This window comes from Microtus ochrogaster, chromosome 21 (assembly GCF_000317375.1).
Source record: "Microtus ochrogaster isolate Prairie Vole_2 chromosome 21, MicOch1.0, whole genome shotgun sequence".
Classification (NCBI taxonomy): domain Eukaryota; kingdom Metazoa; phylum Chordata; class Mammalia; order Rodentia; family Cricetidae; genus Microtus; species Microtus ochrogaster.
The window spans coordinates 21,949,722-21,972,657 of NC_022022.1; the positions used below are offsets into that span (position 1 = coordinate 21,949,722).

Sequence of the window (22,936 nt, forward strand, 5' to 3'; positions counted from 1 at the left end):
TATATATATATATAGAGAGAGAGAGAGAGAGAGAGAGAGAGAGAGAGAGAGAGTGTGAGTGTACAATCAGGGCGTAGAACTTCACTGAGGCTTTTTTCTCAGGATGAGGCTACTGTACTATTTTCAAATCACCGTTTTGATCTGTAGATACTTTGCTTCCTTTATTTTCACTTGACAGGGCAGCAGCATGTTGTTGAATCACCTACCTGGCACAGACAGCTGAGTAAACTCGGCACTGATCATTTCAATAGGCAGAACTTCAATTTGCTTGTCCCTTCTGTCAGAGCTATTTATTTTGTAAGTTTACTGCTTGGCTTTCTGTTGGTGTATGATAAAGAAAATATTCATTTCAAAAGGCATATATTATTTTCATGGATCTTAAGGCATAAGTCGTAGAGAAATAGAGTGCAATTAATTGTTTATAAATAAAATTTTGTTCTTGTATTCCAAGAAAGGCGGTCTTGTGTGCATGTATGAGTGCAAGCCTGCATGCATGCGTGTGCACACAGTATGTGCATGTGTGTGTTGGTGTGTGTGTGAGAGAGAGAATTCTGTATTGATCCTGTGTGAATATGTGATACGCGGAGGCCAGGGACCGATGACAGGTGTCTTTCTCAGTTCATCTTTTCTTTTTGAAACAGGATGACTCACTTAAATGATGCTCACCACTGGCCTACACTAGCTTCTCCTGTCTCTGCCTCCCAGCACGGAGATTGCAAATATGCACTGCTATGGATTTTTTTTTTTAAACTTGGATGGATCCAACTTTAGATATTCATACTCCAGCATCAAGGAGTTTACTGACTGAGCCATCTCCCCACTTCTACTATGTGACAATAAGGAGCCCTGCTGCTTCCTTCCTTAATGTTTATTTCTATCATATAATGAGTTTACATGTACTTAAAAACATTTAAATTTATCTTACAACTTTTAAATTTTACTTTAAGGTTATAAGTTAGATTAGTATTACTTTTCAGTGCCCAGGTAGACATAAAATTATAATATGGATCTTTCAGTCAGAATACAAGGATAGTTCAGGCGATGGACAGGGACACGTCTAATCTAAGAATTGCACCAAATTTCAATTTTGTATGTTTCAGGGTCAAAAAGTTTTGCATTTTTTACCTTTCTTCTTTTCAGAGTTCACTCCAATCCCTTAATACATCTGTTTCTAGTCTACCACAGTGCTTCTTCTCCTGCTTTATGAGCCTGTCAAACAACCCTCAGTCCTTAAAACGATCTCATCTCAGTACACTGTGTTTACGTAGTGTGTGTTCAGATCTGAGCATGCTGTGTGCTCGTGTAGAGGTCAGAGGGCAACGTTCAAGAGTCAGTTTACTACCACGTAGGTCCCATGAATGGAACTCAGGTGTAATACTGGAGACCGGTGCCTATCCTGCCGAGTAATCTCACCAGCTCTGTACCACAGGTCTTAACAGTACTGCAACGCTAGCCAGGCACAATGTGGTATGAAAAAATTCTATCAAACATCCTCTAAGATGTGAAAGTACTGGAAATTATTTTTCTATTTTTAAAATGGTATATTTTCTTAGTCTAATATTTTAAATTATAAAATAACTTTCTCATTACTTCCGAGAACTGGAATCTATGATTTATACAATCTAACTAAAAGTATAACTTTGGTTATGAAAACAGTTAATCCTGGACTGAGACAGGAGGCTTCATTAATTTGTAATGAATTTATCAGTTGATAACCATTTGAAAAACGAACCATATAAACCCTGCTTTTGGACAGTGAGGCTTTATAATTATTCCAAAACAAAATGTGGGTTTATTGGTTCTCTACCTGTGGTAGATACTGTCCCTCCTATATTGTATACAGTGACTTCCATGAGTTAATATAGAAATGATGGGAAGAAAAAAGAAAGAATGAGATAGAGAGGACGTAGCAATGTCTCTAAAACATCTCAGGCTGGGTTTGTTGTTGTTGATGACGATGGTGATGTCATTATGACTCCATTCCAAGACCTAACTAATTCTACCAAGCATTTTGTGATGAGGTTGTTTAACCTACTATGCATGCCTACTGCTCAGCTCCAGAAGCCAATGGCCTAAGTACCAGAGTGAACATCCTGGGACCCTCACAGAAAAATCTCACTATGATCCCTGTTTATTTCCAGTTGTTCATGATTAACATGTCACAGGGCTTCCAAATTTTACTTAATGTGATTAGTAGTGTTTGCCTTCCTCATGAGGCTTAAGCTTCTTTAGAACGAAACTAATCCGTTTCACTAAATCCTGTGTTACTGAATAAATGAATGATTTCAAATCTTCTAAGTGTTATTTTTCTGGCGTAATTATGATAATCAAAAACATACCTGGAGGCCTTTTTTTTTACTATTTAAAGCAAGCATTATGCATCAATGCATACATATGCTACTCTGTGTCACAGGTGATTTCAGGAAACCCATTAGAGGTTTAAGATATATAATATTAATCTAGTGGAAAGAATGTATAAGGCTATAATTGTTAGCTTATAATCCTAAAGGCTAATTTCACACAAACTTTTCAGTTAGGAGATGAATACACTGAACCTATGTTGATGAGGAAGTCTGGATTTCTTCAGCTAAATGCAAAGTCTGTGTGGATTGCCCCAATCTAGAACTTTTAGTTTCCATGAAGCCTATGTGGTGATTAATCTTGATTGTCAATCTGATGGGATTTAGAGTCATAAAACAGAAGCAAGCCTCTTGACGTGGTTTGTGTGTAGGTTTCTACATTAGGTTACAAATCAGGCTTGGAAGATTCACTCTAGTTGGGGAAAAATGAAGTCATTGCATGTGCTGAGATCTCAGACTGTATAGAAATAAAGAAATTAAGCTGTGTACAAGCATTCCCCTCTCTGCTTCCTGACAGGAGAATAAGCATGGCCAGCTGCCTCAAACCGCAGTCACTAGGCCATTCCCACCTGATGGACACTATGAGTCACAGCAAACTCCTCCTAGAAGTTGCTTTTGTCAGATATTTCGCCACGCCCACAAGAAAAGTAACTACTACAACCTATCCTGAGGAAGCCCCTATAGGAAGTGTGCTGTGTTCCCTTCCTTGAATGCCCAGAGTTGTAAGATTAAGGACATAATTATGGTCAGTGCTTTTCTTTTGGGTCTATGGTAGTAAACAGACCAAGACCCTTTGCCCTTTGGAATCATGTACATTGTTTTGTTATTAAAGGAGTGTCTCTCCTCTGACAATTCAGCTGGAAAGAAGCTATCCTTTTTTCACAGCCCAGCCCATGTCTCCTTTTACTATAGAGTTATTGTTTTAAACTCCCAAATAAAATAACAAAGATATTTAGAAGACATACTATTAAGACAAATTAACAATGTGAAAGAGGCTTCAAAGTGGCTATGATGGGTCAGAGACAGCAGTTTCAGCTTTTCCAATCTTGTTTAGATTCACTTTCAAGTTCTTAGGTATAATTCAAATAAGGCTTCTAAAAAGGCTTATTTCTGGATTTCATAGGAGAAATGTACTTAAACTCTATATTATTCTCCACTAAATATTTGAAAACACAGCTTGTCTTTATTGAGTACATAATATTTATTTATTTATTTAAATAGTAATGCTACTTACCATAGCACACTATGGTAATCTTTTATTTTTATAATAATGCTCCATAGTTTGTAAATATAAATATTCTAATTTATCTACAACTAATGCCTATAATATTGAAAAAATTAGCATATGTCTTTTATTACAAAGAACACTTGACTCAGAAAGGTCATGTTGATGTTCTAGCCTCATGAAAATAAAAGCAGCTCTTGGTGGCAGACCTGAGGCTCAAACTCCTAGATCTCGAGCTCAGGCTCCCCCTCTTCTTTAGAGAACATAGGCCAGACAGTAGCGATTAAGAAGCACAGCTAGTCTACAAGGGCCAAGTTCCAGATAAACCCCAAACACAGTCCTTCCTGAAGACATTACCTTCTCAGTATTGCGTGTGTGTGACCTATTTGCTTCTCAAGCCTAAAGGGGAAAGTTAGACGCACTGGTCACATATGCTGTAGTGACTCAAATGTGAATGGCATTAGCAGAGAATTTACTTCCTCCAGTAAATTCCAATCCTGGCAGGGATAATCTCACCTCTAACCAGTCAGAAAACTAGCATCAGGGCATCTAGAGTACTTCACCCAATTACCCTGAATCACTATCTTCTGTCTAATTACACTGCTGGTATGACTGTTTTGACTTAACACCTTACTGTCCTTCCAACTCGAATTTCAGCATGAAATATTCACTATTCCTAGAAAGGTAATACATTAGGTTGTTCTCAGCTCTATTGAAATAAACGAATTTAGCTGCCATTTCTTTTGCTATAACATACTACATTCAAGGGTTAGAAGTTGGTGTTGTTGATCAAAGGAAGTGGACAGTGTAGCAACTGGCAGCCTGAGACACTATAAAATCACTGGAGAAAGGTTGCTACAGTGGGATTTTTGGCTACATGTCTCTGGCTATGAGTGACAGAAAGGGGAGGGGAGGAGGTCACTAGATACTTTGCATGAAGGTACAAAAAGGAAGCTGTTGAAAGAAAAATTAAAATACTGAAGGTAAATATCAAATGCCGACAGAAATACGACTAAGATTAGTGTTGTTTTAAAGAGACCCTGGATTTCTATGAAAGGTTCAAAGTGATAAATTACTATCAGCAGGTGAAGACATTTTGTTAGCATCTGTCTGCCTTATATACCAAGCACAAATACCTATTAATGAAACCTCTAATGTAAGAAGAGTATTTATTTATGTTTCTCAAACAAAAGTGGCATTGTATCAGATTCACTGGGCATGCTTTGTCCAGTCTGATTTTCTCATTAGAAATTCATTGCATGATTAAATGCTAAGTGCACAGCTGTGTAAAGCCTCAACTGGTCGTAACCAGTAGTGCCTAATACTGCCTTCTTAAAGCGATAACAAATTATTCAAATATTCGTACTATTTTGAGGCTCCATTCAGCTGAAAGAAAGTGGTGTTATCAATGTGAGTACAGATTATATTTACAATATGCAAATAAAGTTAATGTAGTACTTTCTGGCACTGTTGAAAATTGCTGGGGAATAGAGTGTAACTCCAGCTTAGAATTTACTCTGTTGAGATCACAAATATAGGCTAAGTCACAGTATGAGTTCCATTAGATCCTAATTTTAAAAGCATTTAAATTTATTACAAAGTAAATCTAGTGGGGTGAGCTATATCATTTACATTAAAGCATCATTATTACTTTGAAAAATGAAAGTAGGGGTTTGAGGAATTCAGCTGAAAGGGAAAGAAAAGTCATATATAGTCTAGCAGAGAAGTGAATTCTTTTATCTTTACCTTTCTTATTTGTCATGACAACTACCTCTCAACTGTTAAAAATAGGATTTTTATAACAGAAAAAAGATCCAAATATGATATATCCAAATGTGATATATCACATCAATTACTATTTTAAAAATATAAAAATTTCATAGACAAGCTTTATTCACTTAAAACTAAATTTAAATATGTACAATAAAAATAAAATACTCATCAGAAATTTACTTATATGAAATTAAGTTTTTAAAAGCTTGAAACATTTACCTATATCCTAACATTTATTTAAAAATTAAAATTATGAATATTTCACAAAATCTTTTCAAAAAAGCCTCCATCATACAAAGATGAGACATACAATTTATTTTTATTCCTATAGTTTTTATTTTATTGTTTTTGTTGAGCTAGTCATTTTGCTCCAAGGAGAAACTAAATTGCATACATAATTTGATAGGTTTTATTTTTTTTTCGAGATAGGGTTTCTCCATAGCTTTTTGGTTCCTGTCCTGGAACTAGCTCTTGTAGACCAGGCTGGCCTCGAACTCTCAGAGATCCGCCTGCCTCTGCCTCCCAAGTGCTGGGATTAAAGGCGTGCGCCACCACCGCCTGGCAATTTGATAGGTTTTAAATTCTCTATTAAGATTGATCTTTATTTTATTTATTTGTATATCCATATGTCTGTGTAAAGGTATCCTTGGGTCAGAAAAGGACAATGGATTCCCTCAATCCTGGAGTTCTGGGGCATTCACTGTGTGGGTCCTGGGAATCATTTGGATTCTCAGAGACTGCTGCTCTCGACCACTGAGGGATCTCTCCAGCTCCTCTAAAATTTTATGTAAGATTACATTTCAAGAAATACTCACAAACATTACTGTTGTGGGAATTCATTCAGCCAAAAGACTTTTGGTTACTGGCCCAGTGAGCTCTCAAGGAGTTACTTACCCATGCCTACACACTCCTTTGTGTTGTGAAAATTAAAATTATTTCTGTCTTGATTACGATTTGGCCTATCCACTATTCTGTACTGAGTTTTTTGGGTTATTTTTATTCTTTTATTTTCATCTCTTTGAGTTTGTGCAACCACGATGGCAGTGGTTCTCAGCTTTCCTAAAGCTATGGCCCTTAAGACAGTTCCCCATGTGGTGATCCCCAATCATAAAATTATTTTGTTGCTAATTCAAAATGTCATTTTGCTTCTGTTAGGAACTGTAATGCAAATATCTTTTATGCAGGATATCTGATATGCGACCCCAAAGGGGTCACAGCCCACATGTTGAGAACCAATGTACTAGGAATTCTTCCACTGTTCATTTTGTTGTATTGTGTTGTTGTCAGAGAGAATACACTGAGTTATTTCAATTTTTCTATATTTTCTGAGATTTATGCTCTAATATATAGTATATATATATATATATATATATATATATATAGAGAGAGAGAGAGAGAGAGAGAGAGAGAGAGAGAGAGAGGAATTTCCATGGGTGCTAGTAGAATATATATTCCTTAGTTTGAGGTTTAATACTCAGTAGATTACCTGTTGTGTCCATTTGACATATTGTGCCTTTTAATTCTGTTTCTCTACTTATTTTTCACCAGATCACCTGTTTGTTGGAGAAAGTAGGATATTGAAATCACCTAATGTTACTGAGTTGAATTAACTCTGTCTTGAAGTCCAGTAGAACACTTCTTATGAATTTGCATGTGCTAGAGTTTGGTGCATACATGTTTTCCTAAATACATCTTGGTTTGTTGTTCCCTTGGCAGTTTCAATTTGTAACTAGAGGATTTAAAATTTATTTTTTATTTAAAATTTTTTTGACAAGATACTTTGATCATATTCTTTCTCATTCCCCTACTCTTCCCAATCTCTCTACCCACCCAATTTCGTGTCCTTCTTTCTCCTTCTCAAAAACAAAATCAAAACAAACAACAACAAAAAAATACCAAAACAAAACTAATAGGATACAAAAACACGGAGTCTGCTTTAAGTTAACCAACTATTCCTGGGCATGGGGCCTGCCCTGGGGGTGTGATATGGGCATACCCTTTGGAGGAAGCTGATTTTCTCTTTCCAAGCAGGAATTAATTGTAAGTTTTTGGTTATGGTTGGGACTTGGTGTCCTCTCCTCCTTCTCAGTGCTGGGATTTTGTCTAGTTTGAGCCTGTGCAGATCTTGTGTGTGCTGTCACTGTCTGAGTTCAGCCCGAATCTGACATAGAAAATGTAGAGAACAGGCTTGCATTTATGGGCACAGGAAAGGACTTTCTGAACAGTACCCCAGTAGCACAGGCATTAAGACTAACAATTAATAAATTGGATATAATAAAGTTTAAAAGCTTTGGCACAGCAAAGTACACAAACATTTGATCAGAAAAGGAGCCTAGAGAAGGGGGAAAGATTCTTTATAATTTACATCTGATGGGGTCTAAAGTACACAAAGAACTAAAAGAAAAAAAAACCTGAACATCATAAAGACAATTCAATTTAAAATGGTGTACTGAACTAAACCAAGAGAGACTTCTCATAAGATGAAACACAAATGGCTGAGAAGCACTTAAAGAACTGTTCAACATCCTTAGTTAGTCACCAGGGAAATACAAATAAAAACTACTTCGGGATTTTTTTCCTTACCATAGCCAGAACGGCCAAGATCAATAAAACAAACTATAGCATATGCTGAATTTAGTCAGTGCTAGTGGGAGTGCAAACTGGTACAACCACCTTGGAAATTAATGTGGAGGTTCTTCAAAAAGCTGAAAATCAATCAACCACAAGATTTACCTATACCACTCTTGAGCAAAATACCCAAATGACTCTACATCTTCCTACAGATATTCTTACTCAGCCATGTCCATTGCTGCTCTATTCATAATAGCTAGATATTGAAAACAGCCCAGAAGTCTGTCAACTAAGGAATGTTCATTAGTTTTTAATAAACAAATGCTATTTCTAATTATTTTATATATAATTAAAGTTTCACTAAATACAAATTATAACAGTGCTTTTCTATTTCCTTGATCACTACCAGCTCTTTTATGAACTCATTAGTGAATGGGTACATGGTTTTGGTTTTGCCAATGAAAACTCCAAAAGAAATAAGAATGCTTTATAAGGTGATCCCAATGTTCTCTTTTACATCTTATCTGAAGTGGATGAGGCTTTTAAAAGGTAGATGAGTGGAAAGAAAAATTAGAAAAGAAGGAGGTAATCAGCTGGGGAGAGGGTAACTAAGGCCTAAGAGAGGGGGGTGTCCTTATATATACCACTTATGTAATGTCACAAAGAAACTGTCTTGCACATGTCGTAAGCTAAGACAAACAGACAAAACAATGGTTTACTACTGATTCATTTACAGTTTGATTATAAATAAACTAGGCCTGAGTGAGACGTCTCAGTAGGTAATGGCATCTGCTACCCACCTTGGTGATCTGAGCTTAATCACTGGTACATACACAGTGGAAAGGGAGAAACAACTCTTACAAGCTGTCCTCTTACCTTTACACACATACCACAACATGTGCATGTATGCTCACACATGGACACACACACATGAAATCATAATTTTGTAATTAAAATGAGATAAAATAATTTAATCTAGATTTGTAAGCTGATTTTCATTATCTATTATTCCTAGAGTTTTCTTAAAGAGGGATGTAAATGAAATCTTCAACTATTATGAAATGAACCCTTCTCTAGTTGTACACAAAGCTATTCCATTCTAGAGATACTTACTTAGCAGTTGTTATATTCATTGAACTATAAAATCAGGCCAATGTACTTCAGTAAGTCTATTTTACTATATTATAGATATGCCCCCAAAGGGTTTAGAAAAAAAAAAAGCCAGAATGAAATAAAGGCAAAATAGTATCTGTGAATGACATTTGGTTCTCCTCTTGAACCTGAACATAACAATTCTCTCAAGTACCCATGTCAAAAACAAACCATACGAGATACTACAGTTAAAAGTCAATGGCCCCTTTAACAAGACGTCCTCCTTAAACTAGAAGAGCGTTTTGGGAAGAGGAAGACATGCTTAATTGTCTTATTCTTTTAACACTTTCATTCCTCAAAGTACTGTGCCTAGTGTGTACACTTTTAACCACGTAATTAACTGACCAATGGAACCAAATCGAAGACCCAGATATTAATCAACACACTTTTGAACACCTGATTTATGACAAAGAAGCAAAAAATATCAAATGGAAAAAAGAAAGCATATTTAACAAATGGTGCTGGCATAACTGGATATCAATTTGTAGAAGGATGAAAATAGACTCATATCTATCACCATGCACAAAACTCATGTTTAAATAGATCAAGGACCTCAACATTAAGCCAGACACACTGGACCTTATAGAAGAGAAAGGGGCAAGTACACTTGAACATTCGCATTGGCACAGGAGACCACTTCCTAAATATAACTTCAGCAGCACAGACACTGAGAGAAACAATTAATAAATGGGACCTCCTGAAACTTAAAAGCATTATGGTCAACAAAACAAAGCAGCAGCCTACAGAATGGGAAAAGATCTTCACCAACCCCACATCAGACAGAGGTCTGATCTCCAAAATATACAAAGAACTCAAGAAATAGGTTATCAAAAGAACAAATAAGCCAATAAAAAAAATGGTGTGCAGACCTAAACAGAGAACTCTTAACAGAGTAATCTAAAATGCCTGGAAGACATTTAAGGAAATGTTCAACATCCTTAGTCATCAGAGAAATGCAAATCAAAAAAATTCTGAGATTCCATCTTACAGCTGTAAGAATGGCCAAGATCAAAAACACTAATGACAACTTATGCTGGAGAGGATGTGGGGTAAAGGGAACACTCCTCCATTGCCGGTGGGAGTACAAGCTGGTACAACCCCTTTGGATGTCAGTGTGGTGATTTCTTAGAAAATTAGGAAAAAACCTTCCTCAAGACCCACTTGAGGTATATTGGGGTATATATCCAAAGGATGCTCAAGGACATGTGCTCAACTATGTTCATAGCAGCATTGTTTGTCACAGCCAGAACTTGGAAACAACTTAAATTCCCCTTGACCGAAGAATGGATAAGGAAAATGTACATTTACGCAATGGAGTACTACACAGCAGAAAAAAAAATAATGACATCTTGAATTTTGCAGGCAAATGGATGGAGCAAGAAAACATCATTTTGAGTGAGGTAACACAGACCCAGAAAGACAATTATCACATGTACTCACTCATAAGTGATTTTTAAACATAAAGCACAGAAAACCAGCCCACAAATCACAATCCCAGAGAACCTAGACAACAATGAGGACCCTAAGAGAGACATACATAGATCTAATCTACATGGGAAGTAGAAAAATACAAGTTCTCCTGAGTAAATTGGGAGCATGGGGAACTCGAGAGAGGGTTGAAGAGGAGAGGAGAGGCAGGAAGGGAGCAGAGAAAAATGTAGAGCTCAATAAAAATAAAAAAAAAGATTGCATATGTGGAAATAAAAAAAAAATAAATTGACTGGTCACTGAGTACAGGTGCCAAATTCAAATTGACCCATATAGAAAAACTACTTTAGGAAAAATTTGTTTGCTTGTTTTGAACCTGAAAATTTTTCTGTTTCCTGGTGTTTCAAACTGTATTATAAGATTCTATTATAATGTTATTTAATATGTAAAATGAAAAATAAGATTTTTGTTTAAAAAATGCACTAAGAAATAAATGTGTCAAACTCATTAATAGCAGCAAGTTTAATTTAAAAATAGAACTGGCTTGGAATAAGGAAATGTGAAAAATACAGCAAGTATATGGTCCCAACAGCAATTTATTATGAAAACTTTCTCTGGTAGAAATATCAGTTAAAATATTTCCCTTAACATTGCCAATGTTTTATCAATATCTCATTGCACAATTCTCAAGGGCACAATAATGGTTTAAGGATAGATATTTGGGCAAGGGACTTAAAAATTATGCTAAGCCCTGTGATATCAATTTCAGACAGTAAAATCTGGTCATATAATTGGATCTCATATCATATCAATAAATCCTGTTAGTTCATAATGCTTACAGGAGCAACAGACAAGTTATTTCATCTTACAATGTTGTGAAATGAATGGTGAGTTGCTCCACTGATTGCTCCACAGTTCCTGAATTACTTTCTCTAGAGATTTGAATATAAAAGACTTCTTCTGGTTTATTACTAAAAATAATGCCAAATTGTTATAACTAACTCAAAAAACTATAAAAGCATGAATCTACCATTTCCTGCCTGACTCTCATTTTGTGGTGAACATCTGAGCACAAATGGAATTAAATTTCAGTCTCTTCAAACTTTACGGTCTTCAACTTTCTGTTTTCCAAATACCAGAATAACAGTGTGAAGACGCTTTATAGCACCAATAGAATCCATCCTAGAAACCATGTAATAGTGATTATACATATTGACAAAGTAACTTATGAAAATTGGCACTTCGATCAAGATGGTATAGAATGGCTATAACCTGACACTTCAATAAATATGGTATACAATGGCTATAATCCCGTTTCCATCTTAAAACCATGACATAACCAATTCACCCACCAATTGGGTTTTATCAGTCAAAAACCACTAGTATACCTATTCTTGTTCACTAAAATAAACTGGTCTGGAAGTTTTAGTTGCTTTGCCAAATAAGATGTAGACATACTTTTGGAATAGACAGTGGTTTTAACCTCTAACAACACTGCTACCAGTTGAATCATTTTGCCCTTTGAAGGTTACTTCTGTTGGTTTCTTCTAACATAAAACATCTACAGAGTGCCTAATATTGTTCAGATACTTGTGTTACAAAAATGACACTTTGTGAAGTACCCACACTCATGTTAAGGAAACACAATTTGCCAAACTAACAGTGAAAGCCTAATAGGTTCTATTAGAGTTGAGTATTGTAGAAGCTAAAAGGTGGCAGACATCATCAGTCTGGCAGAGCTAGAGGACTTCTACCAATGAGGAAGCATCTAAAGTCATCATAGGAAAATTTCTATTTAATAATGGGTAGACTCCGTAAATAATCATATCCATAGCATCCAATAAAATTACTACAAGATGTACTCACTGTATATGCCATTATTTAATTTATGTTTAATATTGAAGGGCCCCATTTAAATAGAGATATGTATAAAGACCTAGGTAAAGGCAAACTAGCCTGTAGAAAATTGGCGTTTAGCCAGGTGGCACATCCCTTTACTTCCAGCTTCAGGAGGCAGAGACAGCCAGATCTTTGTGAGTTCAAGGATAGCCTGGTCTATAGGTTCCAAAGCTACAGAAAAATTCTATCTCAAAAAAGGAAAGAAAATTGGCATCCATATTTTCTACTGATTTGTAATAACAGTAGATAACCCTGAGCAACCATGTGACCCAACCCAGTTAGACGTCTTCCCCTTAATTCAAGTGTTTAGAATCCTACTGTGGGCAGCTGGGTATTGATGGCACAACAGAGATGGTTTCTCTAACCACATTTCTAAGTTACATCTTGAACTACTTAATTATCAGGGTAAAAAATTTCTTCCCACTATATTAATGCAGCATTTTATTATTAATCCTAGAATCTCTAAAATCTAAGAGTCTAACTAGTTTCAAATGATTCTTATACTAAGCACTCACAGACGCTGATCTCAAATAAGACTGAAGCAACAACTATCTCTGTACAGTCTTGCACACAATTACCTATGTGTAAATGAATAACCTGAGTTAAAAGGGTATAGCTCTTTTTAACAAACTAAGCAATAGCCCAGCAATCTGTAGTACAAAGGCCTTGACAGACTATGGGCTTGGATGAGGCACTCAAAGTCTTTACATCTATCTGCCAAGTAATGGGCTATGCTGTCTGTATTGTGAAGGTGAATATTTACTGAATGGAACTGGTCCAGATACTCACAATAGTTTCTACACATTCAGACATCATGAAAGCATCTAAAAACACCTTTTAGAAATTTTCCCATGCTGCATAATTCAAATCTCACTGCCAAATCATTTCCAGACAGATGGAAAATGAAGTATGTCTCCAATATAAAATATCCAGGCAATGAACAGTGGGTACTTGTTACTGAACAACATTTCTCACCAGCTTCCTGCAGGACCCTCCTGTTTCAGTGTCAGAAAGAGGTCCAGGAACTGTATGAACACCTGAAAAACTCATTAACTTTTATAACACTATTGCGCAGCTTATCTCAGACATCAACAAGAGTAATCACAGTAGGAAGATACATGTTCTAAGCATATAAAATTACAACAGAGTAAGGGAATTGGAGGAAGAAGGTAGACATTTGTCAAAATATCCATACTAAGAATGGTACACTGAAATGAGACGAATCTTCATTTAAAATCCAATGCTACTGATCACGTTACAGCATAACACATGCCGTGTATGTTCAACTGTATGTGTAACACTACCAATAGGCATGAACAACTGCTATTCAACTAGAAGCATACTTTCACTAGAACCACTACAGAAAACACAATGAGGGATGATGAACTGATAAGCTCATAAAGTAGGTCGAGCCAGTGTCAACCAAGTCTAAAGACATTTTAACACATTATGTGAGGCTCAGTAAAACCCACTAATATTGTTTAAAAAAAACAAAAACAAACAACAACAAAAACAAGATGGATTAGAGGAAGCTTAGTGGTTAAGAGGACCGACCACTTTTCTAGAGGACCCATATAGATTTCCCCCACCACAACCATCTGCAATTAATGCATGTGGTGCACCAACCTATATGTAAACAAAATACCCATACCTGTAAAATAAATAATGTTATTTTAAGTTTAAAAATACAATATTAAAACTAGTTAAGATATGGGTAAACAGGGGGAACTAAGGCAATACCAATAAGCTCAAACTATAGAAAAATGCATGTGTATTATGTATCTTAATAAAGACAGAAAGCACACAAAAAAAGTCAGCATAGAATAGTCTTGTATGCCTATAATTTGCTGTTCAAGGTGATGCAACTCAAGAAATATGTACTAAAACGGAAAGAAGACGGGGGATCAGAAGATCTTTCTCTAACCAAGAGACAGAGTAGACAAAGTACTGATATTAAGACCAATAAAGCTGGCAGAGAGCACCGGTCTCCCTGGGAAATGATGAAGCTGCGGAAAGAGCAAGTTATCTCTGTGACATTAGAAATGACCTTCTCGAGGTAAAGCAGTTTTGTTTACTAAATCCTTGAGAAGGTGCTTCTAAACTCTTACTTTAACTATCTTTAGGAAGGCGAGTGATACATCCCAAGGTGACTCTTCATGAATGGCTGAGATAGGGTAAGGTCAGTTGTCATCCTCTACAGTAGCTAGTGCAGCTGTGCCCTTGACACTCCAGTGACTGCATCAATTCAAGCTGCTAACACTGCACTGGACATGGAGCCAGCTATTTCGGTGCATCCGTGTCACATGGACTCCACCAAGGCATTTCTTAAGTCTATCAGAAAAGCCTCACATCTACATTTCAGTCACCTGATTACGCTGTAAAAAAATACTACCCAGTGATCATTTTTATGTTGATACCTATGAGAGACAATCTGAGTTTTCTCTTCATTGAGGGACTGACAGATTTTTTTTTTATTTAGTGCCTACAGTAGAAATCAACCATTTGTGCAGGTGGCTATTTTCAGAGATGAAAGAAAATAAAATTATATAAACTCTACTACTGTTGTAGTTGGCATCAAGTACTGAGCTACCAGAACCTTAGAAAACATTTTTAATATATGCATAAATGACTCCTGATAGACTAGGTGGCTAATTAAAATAAAATAGGATAAAAAACATTTCTGAAGAAAGAATTTGCTGATGATTCAACTAGCACAAAAAGAATGCAGTTTTGAGGAGCCAGATATTTCTAAAGTACCATTAATTCTGTTTTTTAAATGAAACTGCACTAGGGCATGCTTTTGTTAAAATGTTACATTTGTTATTAATTTAAATTAGTTGATTTCCAACTTTGAAATTAATACTCATTTCTACTATAGGATGGAAATATTCTAGTCATTATAAATTCCCAAAGAAGTACATTTATTCTCTCCATTTTTACTAAGTTTACTCAACACAGTGTTCTGCACACTATTTGTGACAGAGTTTAACTGAAAGCAAGATAAATTATGCTTGCTAAAACTAAACAGTTAAGTATATTCAACTCATAGACCACAGTTATTTTTTTAAATATGTTTTTCCATTCAATCTACTGCTTACACAGGACAAAGAGCCTCTTGTTACTATAGATATGCTCACCCAAAGCAGATGAATTCCAGGGAGGTGAAGGATCCACAAATAAACAGAACTAATCAGTTATGGGCTCTTAAAATGATACTAATCAATACTTTTTCTTTCAGGAATAAAAACTGACCCTTATATTTAAAAAAAAAATTACCAAGATGTTCAGCAAACCTTACTTCTGGCAGTGGGCTGGCCGGCTTTGTTAGGATTCCTCCAACGTACACAACGTTAGGCAGGGTGGGTCTCGGGAACTCCAGTGCTACGTCAGTACACAACATCCACAGGCTGGACCCATGAACCAAATCATACATGGACTTGGCAGGGAGCAGGTTGTACTTCTGCATTATCCTCTCATATTTGGGAAGAACCAGAAAGCTGACCCCTATTCTGGAAATGAGGTAAACGCCAGTATTTTTCATCCTTTCCAGGAAGTTCATGCGGTCTGTGAGGAGTGAGTTAAACTCTGGGACATAAGCTAAAGGAGCAGGCGCTCCTACTTCAGCAGGATACCAAAGGCCAGTAGAAAATACAGCATATTTAACTCCTAAAAGATGAGCGATCACAAAACCACACATATCATTGGGGTCCACAAGTAGCAGGTCAAACTTTTCCTTTTTCAAACCCTGGATTAGGGCTTGGTTGCCAACCATCATGTCACAATTCTTAGTATAGTGATCCAGTATGTCAACCAGTTCAACTGCTGTCAATCTCCCAGAGAAAATATTCCGCATTTTAGACTGCAGGAAAGCATCTGAGGTGGTACTGTTGAAGATCCCTGGGTATCGCTGGAGACTGTAGTGATTAGATGGGTCAATGTCTCTGCCTTCTGAGAGAAGGAACACTGTGTGGTGGCCTCTCTCATGCAAGGCTGATGCTAGCGTCTTGAAAATGTACAAATGGCTTTCAAACATAATTGGCGGCACGATGATGATTTTGGCAGCCCTTGCTATTCCAACAGCACTCCATAGGAGCACGAAATATGTAGTGTAAGACTTCATAGCTGTGAAGACAACCAGAAAATAACTTAAAACAGTATAGAAAGCTAGCCATTCAAACAATCACAAAGACTTTACTTTCCAAAATATATGATGATCCAATTCATTTAAAAATTAGCCTAATATATATATATACCAAAGAAGCCTTCACTTAGATAAAAATTATTATTGAAGTACAGAATTGGAAGAAATTGACTCACAATACATATTAAGATCAATCTGAAAACACATTATTTCATTAGTAAATGAAAGCTTTTTAATCCAAATAATAACTTCTGCAAGGCTTAGAGACAAGTGCTTGTTTGAACACTATCTATGAAACAGTATTAAAATTCCTCATTCTTAATATATGTCATAACATTGTTAATTCCAGGAGAGTGATAGTTTTTAATTTTCAGGTATATCACTACCCAATTGCTACTTAAGTCATTTTAATTTAGTGGTAACACTCCCAGTTGTGAGTAAAGGTTTCCAACAAGAGGTCACTCTTCATAAAATAATTAAGTAGTAGTTCAGTAATTCTGTAGAAAATGTATTTCCCTCACAGGTAAAATCATCATTAAGTATGCTAAATATCATGGCAGTCTGTATTTATGTAACAGTTTTGTCATTATGTAATGTGTTAATTCAGGGCATCACCCAAGTGAATGACTTTCAAAAGTCAACTGCATATTAAAGAAAGGTTTTGCGAATGACTCTGTCCCAGACCACATTTTCTACATTCCACCTTCAAGCAGAGTACCAACCTCAAGTTACATGGATGTAGACATTTCTTCTAGCCTTTCATGTTAATAGGTTATGTACAAAGTCTGACTCTGACATTTGTGGGAAATAAGCACATTATTTGCAGGAGAACTAATAGCTGTACACAAAGCTACCCAATATCATCAGGCTCTAGGGAAGACCTCTGAGTAGAGAAACAGTCTAAAGAGTTATGCATGGAAACTGGACATTTTGGTTTCAAGGAACAACTCAAAATATATTTAGACATACATGACAAATGATGGTGACCATGCAGGTTTTTGCTAATGACTGTGTATTAGCCAAATTCTTTAGGCAAATTCCCACCATCTAAACTCAACTGAAACAAATATTCAAATTTCAATATTCAAATTTTGCAAGCAATCTAAAATAATCACGCACAAAACAAACTGGATTCTTCCAATAATAAATGACTATATTTTCAGCTATTTTTCCCTTTCTCGCTCAAAGCAGAAATAAAAACAATGTATTCTATAAATAAAAAAATCTATAAAAACAAACAAAAACAAAACCCCACAGTTTCCGCAGCAAATTTTTCTCTAATTACAAGGTCGATATAGGACAAAATAAGTAGTCTTGGAGAAGAAAAATGCTTTCTAGGTTTTTAATGTACTATATTTTGGCCTCATACCAGTTACGACACTCTGGTGTTAGTTTCTTCCAGCTTAAAGAAGAAAAAATTAGAGAGTTTGCATGCACATGTTATAAATTCTGGGGATGAAATTTACATAATAGCAGGTATGCCATAAATACTGTTGTCTACTGTCACCATGTGCATGCACAAGATGCTCGTTGATGGGTCCATGGCAGACAGCAACTATTCTACTCTGTTAGTCTTGACAATTAGCATGCACTTCAATCGCACTCAAAGTCATACACTGAGGAAGGACCACGGCTAGCAACAAATGCTGAAATTCCCCTAGTCCATAGTCATCTGACCACATGCCCTGGATTATTATCTGCTGCTATTTTATATCTTGTCCTAATAGTCATTTGTGTTTTAGGAAGACTGTTTATCAAAAACTGTATAAGTGAAGGTGGACTACAGGAGATAATGATAGACAGAGAAGAGGGAGAGGGACGGCAGCAGAAGGGAGAAAAAAGAAAAAAGGGAAAGGGAACAACTGAGAAAGGCTCAGGAAGCAGAGTAAGAGCTAGAGGAAAGGGATGGAAAGGATGGAGGGACCCTTAAGCCTCCTGCGGGAACTAGCTATTGGAGGAGGTGTAAGCTTATATCATTATTGGGCAGAGGGAGGGAGTTCTGGGGAGGGGGTAAAAATCCAGGAAGTGACCAAGAGTGTTGGTAAAGGGGAGGGGAGTTTGGAAGTGGTAGGTGAGTGTGTGGAACTATCAGGGGAAAGCAAGCAGAACAGGACAACAGGTGAGACAGGACAGATGAGACAGGCCCTGGAAGGGGAGATGAGGTGAATGTAAGGCTCTCCATAGCGCAGCAGGGACCAGAGCATCAGGAGGAGGCAAAGGGTGGTGGAAGAGGAGCCTCCCCAGCAACTAGAGGTGAGCCACCCACCTCAGTCTTCTGACCAGAACCAGAGGAGGGCCTGGGCTGACTGGGGAAATAATGCTTCCCAACTCTGTCCCTCTGCAGCCCCAGAAGGCGCAGAGGAAAAGATGGGGAGCCCTGATGGGGGGGTCCTGAGGATGTCCTGACTAGATCTCATTCCCAGACCACACAGTGAGCTCCTGAGCTGCCTCAAGGAGCAGAGGCAGCTGGGCCATCTATGTGACCTCACCATCAGGATGCAGGGGCTGGAGTACTGCACACACATGGCTGTGCTGGCTGCCTAACAGCAACTACTTCCAGAAGCTCTATTTATGGTCGGGTGGGGGTCTGTTATGGGAACCGGGGTGGCGTGACAGATGCTGGAAGAGCATGGGCTGGTGTGCGTGAGTGTGAGCAGGATTTTATAGGGCCTGAGGCCCTGGGTGACCTGTTGGAATTTGCCTACACAGCTACACTGATCACCAGCAGTGCCAACATGCTGGCTGTACTCCAAGATGCCTGACTATGGAAATGCCCTGTGTTATTGTTGCCTACATGGAAATTCTACGAGATAGCAGGCTAGAAGCCCCCAGCTCAGATAAGGATGACTGTGAGCAAGTCTGGCTATAAATGGAGACTTTTGCCACTGCCACCACCACGGCCTCAACCCCAGGAGAGCGCAATGTGAAGATGCCCTCCACAGGTGCCTCTCCAATCACCACCACCACCACCACCAGTTCAACCTTTTGCCTGCCACAGCTGCAAGTCCCTAAAAGCTTTTCTTCAAACCAAGGGGCCTGAGCAAACCACCTGGTCCCTGATACATCCATAGATCTCACCCATCCCTTGACTTACAAAGAAGAGGTGGTTGGTAGAGTAGACAATTGTGGGAGCAGTGGGTTTGTGACCAGGTACAATCCTCCCACAGGTGCTGCCTTATCTCCTAATCAGCCCTAGATCTGAGGTCTTTGAGGGTGAGGAAGAAGAGGAAAAGCTGGTATATCCCCCAGCCTATGGGCTAGCACAGAGCAAAGAGCCCCCAATATCACCAGATAGTTCAAATGAAGATACCCATGATTTTGACCTGATGGCCTACCTAAGTTTTCTATGTCAAGCCACCTGGAACCACACCTGTGAGGTTTAAGATATCTGCTTTACCAAGAATGACAAGCTTAAGGTCCATATGCAGAGGCACACAGTAGAGTGCCCCTACTCATGCCCACTGCCCAGCCAGCTTCCTGCATAGTAAAACTTCAAGAACCACATGCACCTACACACTGCAGACCTGCCCTATGAGTGCCACCTGTGCCACAAGGCTTTCACCAAGGAGGACCACTGCAGCACCATTTCATGGGCCAGAATTGCCCGGAGGGGAGCACCAGAAGGAGGATGATATGCCACTGAACAACTCAGCATCCTCAGCCACCAGACCCTGCTGGCCTGGACCTCTCCAGTGCTCAAATGGACACCTTCCAGCTCTCTCTGGCTCCATTCTGGGAGCAAAAGGCTTCCCCAGTCACTATGCAAGAGCTCTATGAGGAGAAGGAGGGGACACCTACCACACCATTGGCAGAGTCCTCGTCATAGAGGGATGAATGGCCAGGCAGTAACAGCACAAGGCCTGGGACATCATGCTAAGCAACAGGGAGCATCAAAGACAAGTGGAGTTGGGGTGAAGGATACTGAGCCTTGCTGGCATGAGAATCAACCCTTTCTCCCAAGAATCTTCATTCCAATTCTAAGCTGAGGTTTTGAGGCACAAGCTCTCTAAACTGGGATGATCACCCAAGGAGTAATATATGAAAAAAATGTATGTATGTACGCATATACACATATATGTGTATATGCACAAACACACACACACACACAGACAGAGAGAGAGAGAGAGAGAGAGAGAGAGAGAGAGAGAGAGAGAGTGAGTAAAGGTCTCTGTCTGCAAATGCTACTGGAGAATAGAACCAATAATCTATCTTTGATTTGTGGGGTCTCACTTCTTTTATGCAGGTTTCTAGGAATCTAAGGCTTGGGACCAAAGCCTTGCCCCTTGAGTTTTGGCTGTGTGTGAAGTAAAAGACTGCCCATCTCTTCAGAGACCACTCCTTCCTGGTTTCTGTTCCCTTTTGCTGACAGTAAATTATGCAAAGGGGTGGCAAAGGAAGAGTGGGTGAGGGAAACAAGGTGGACGCCAGAAAGACTGGAACAGGGAGGAAATGAGCCATCCCAGTGGCCCTCTACCCAGTTCCAAGGTTGAGACTTGGGATCTTGGAGAAGGCAGCAGAGTGACCTCATTGATTCACCTGCCCAGCCCCAGGTGGTAGCAGGAGTGCTCCACCTAACTAAGGGAGCTCTCCACCTCTTTCCTCCTGCCTCCAGGTCAGGGAATGTCTTGTTCCTGGCACTCCTTCCTGGGGGCAAGAGGGCAGGGAGGGCTGAGCATCTTACCCTTTACTCCTCCTTATCTTCCTGCCATGGAAGTACAAGCCAAGACGCCCCTGCTGCTTGCTGCCCCTCACTAATGCATCCCCTGGGATGGTGGTGATGGGTGTGGGATAGGGTAAGGGGTTGAGGTAGCTTTTTGAAGGGAGTGGCCAAGCCAGCGCCATCTGGAAGCCATGCCCTGTAAGGGTGGGCCTATCCTCCCCTCCCCACCCAAACAAAACAAAACAACAAAAAGCATTTCTATTTTTGTCTGCATATATTTTGTAGGTATGTACAGTTTACCTACAGATATGAGACAACAATTCTGAATAAAAAGGAAGAATGTGGTCTATTTTACAAATTTAAAAAATACATAAATTTGAGTCTCCCTGTCAAAAGTTTCAGTTCAAAATTTCTAACACGTTCACTTCTAAAAGAAAAAGAATACCTGTGACTAACAACTAATTTGAAAGATCATGATAAAAATATTACATTCGTATTGTATTACTGCTTATACTAACATATTCCATTACAGAGAGTGAGACTGATAGAGCTGTTTGGGAGTAGTACAAAGAGGCAGATCTGGCTCTATATAATTGAAATTAAAAAAGTCATTAGCAATGCCTTCAAAACAGGTCGCAAGGAATGCAGTATTACTGCTGCTCTTGTAACATTCCAAGCTAGGCACGCTCGCACTGTAATCAGCCACAGTTATCCATCCCCTTGCTGACATCTGCAGTATAGGTGGCAAAGCTGTAATGAGAAACTCAACCCTTTTCCTTTATCAGCAATAGCTGGCCCCTGTCCACATAGAGAGTTTCTCCTCAACCAGCCAGTGGAAGGAAAACAAGAACAAGGCTAGGGAGGAGACAGAAAATAGGACAATATAGATATCAACAAACCGCACCCGGGACCCCATACCCACTTTCGTCTAATCATGATAAATTTAGCTATTTGAAACACCAAAGTTGGACAGTTTATAGCCCTAGTATTTAGGAGGTTGAGGTAGGGATATCACTATGAATTCCAAGTTAGCCTAGTACAGAATGAGAACTGGTCTCAAAATGAAAATGATGATGAGCAATATTAATCAATCAAATTTTATATAAGAAATAATGAAACACATAATTTAACCATCTAAATGAAATGATCCTCAAATTTTAGGGCCCAAAAGTCCCACTTCAAATACTGAGTAAAAATACAGAGTCCAAGGTCTCTTTAGCAAATGGCCTGCGACTTAGGGAGCAGAGAATCTGTATTTGAAATAAGCAGCTGGAGCTATTTCTGTCATGCTCCACCAGACTAACTGGTAAGAAACTGGCACTCAACACTTCAGTGCAGAGTTATGCAAAGGGCACAGCTGAAGAAAATGTAGGAGTAACCCTGCAATACCTGAGGTAAAAGCGCAGTGTAGAGTGCCCATCCTCAGAAGCACAGAAGAAGCAGCTGAACAATCCCAAAGCAACTGCAAGCTTCTTCAGCTAAAATTACCTACCATTTCCCAGAGTACACAAAGAAAGTTTTTAGTACTACGCCAGCAGTGAGCACGCGGCCATTCTGCTTGCCGTCATTCCTTCCTTTCAGGACTGAGGTTTCCCTCTCACCTAAATCATTTCACAAATTCTAAACTAATTTATGTTGTTAGTGCATTACTAAAATGGAATTTCGTAGTAAAGTATATCAAGATCAACTTAGATATATAATTAAAATAGTTGTTGATGAATACTTAA

At 38.4% G+C, this 22,936-nt stretch overlaps 1 protein-coding gene and 1 pseudogene across 2 annotated transcripts in view; one reads left to right on the forward strand and one right to left on the reverse strand.

Annotated features, from left to right (window-relative positions):
* Ugt8 (UDP glycosyltransferase 8) overlaps positions 1–22,936 on the reverse strand; it is a 61,588-nt gene that overhangs the window by 24,964 nt on the left and 13,688 nt on the right. For both annotated transcript variants that reach the window (XM_026784103.1, XM_005357238.3), the window contains exon 2: positions 15,707–16,530. In XM_026784103.1, coding sequence (XP_026639904.1) covers positions 15,707–16,528 — 822 coding nt within the window. In that variant the 5' untranslated portion in view covers positions 16,529–16,530. The remainder of the gene's footprint in view (positions 1–15,706; positions 16,531–22,936) is intronic.
* LOC102001750 lies at positions 18,058–20,375 on the forward strand (annotated as a pseudogene).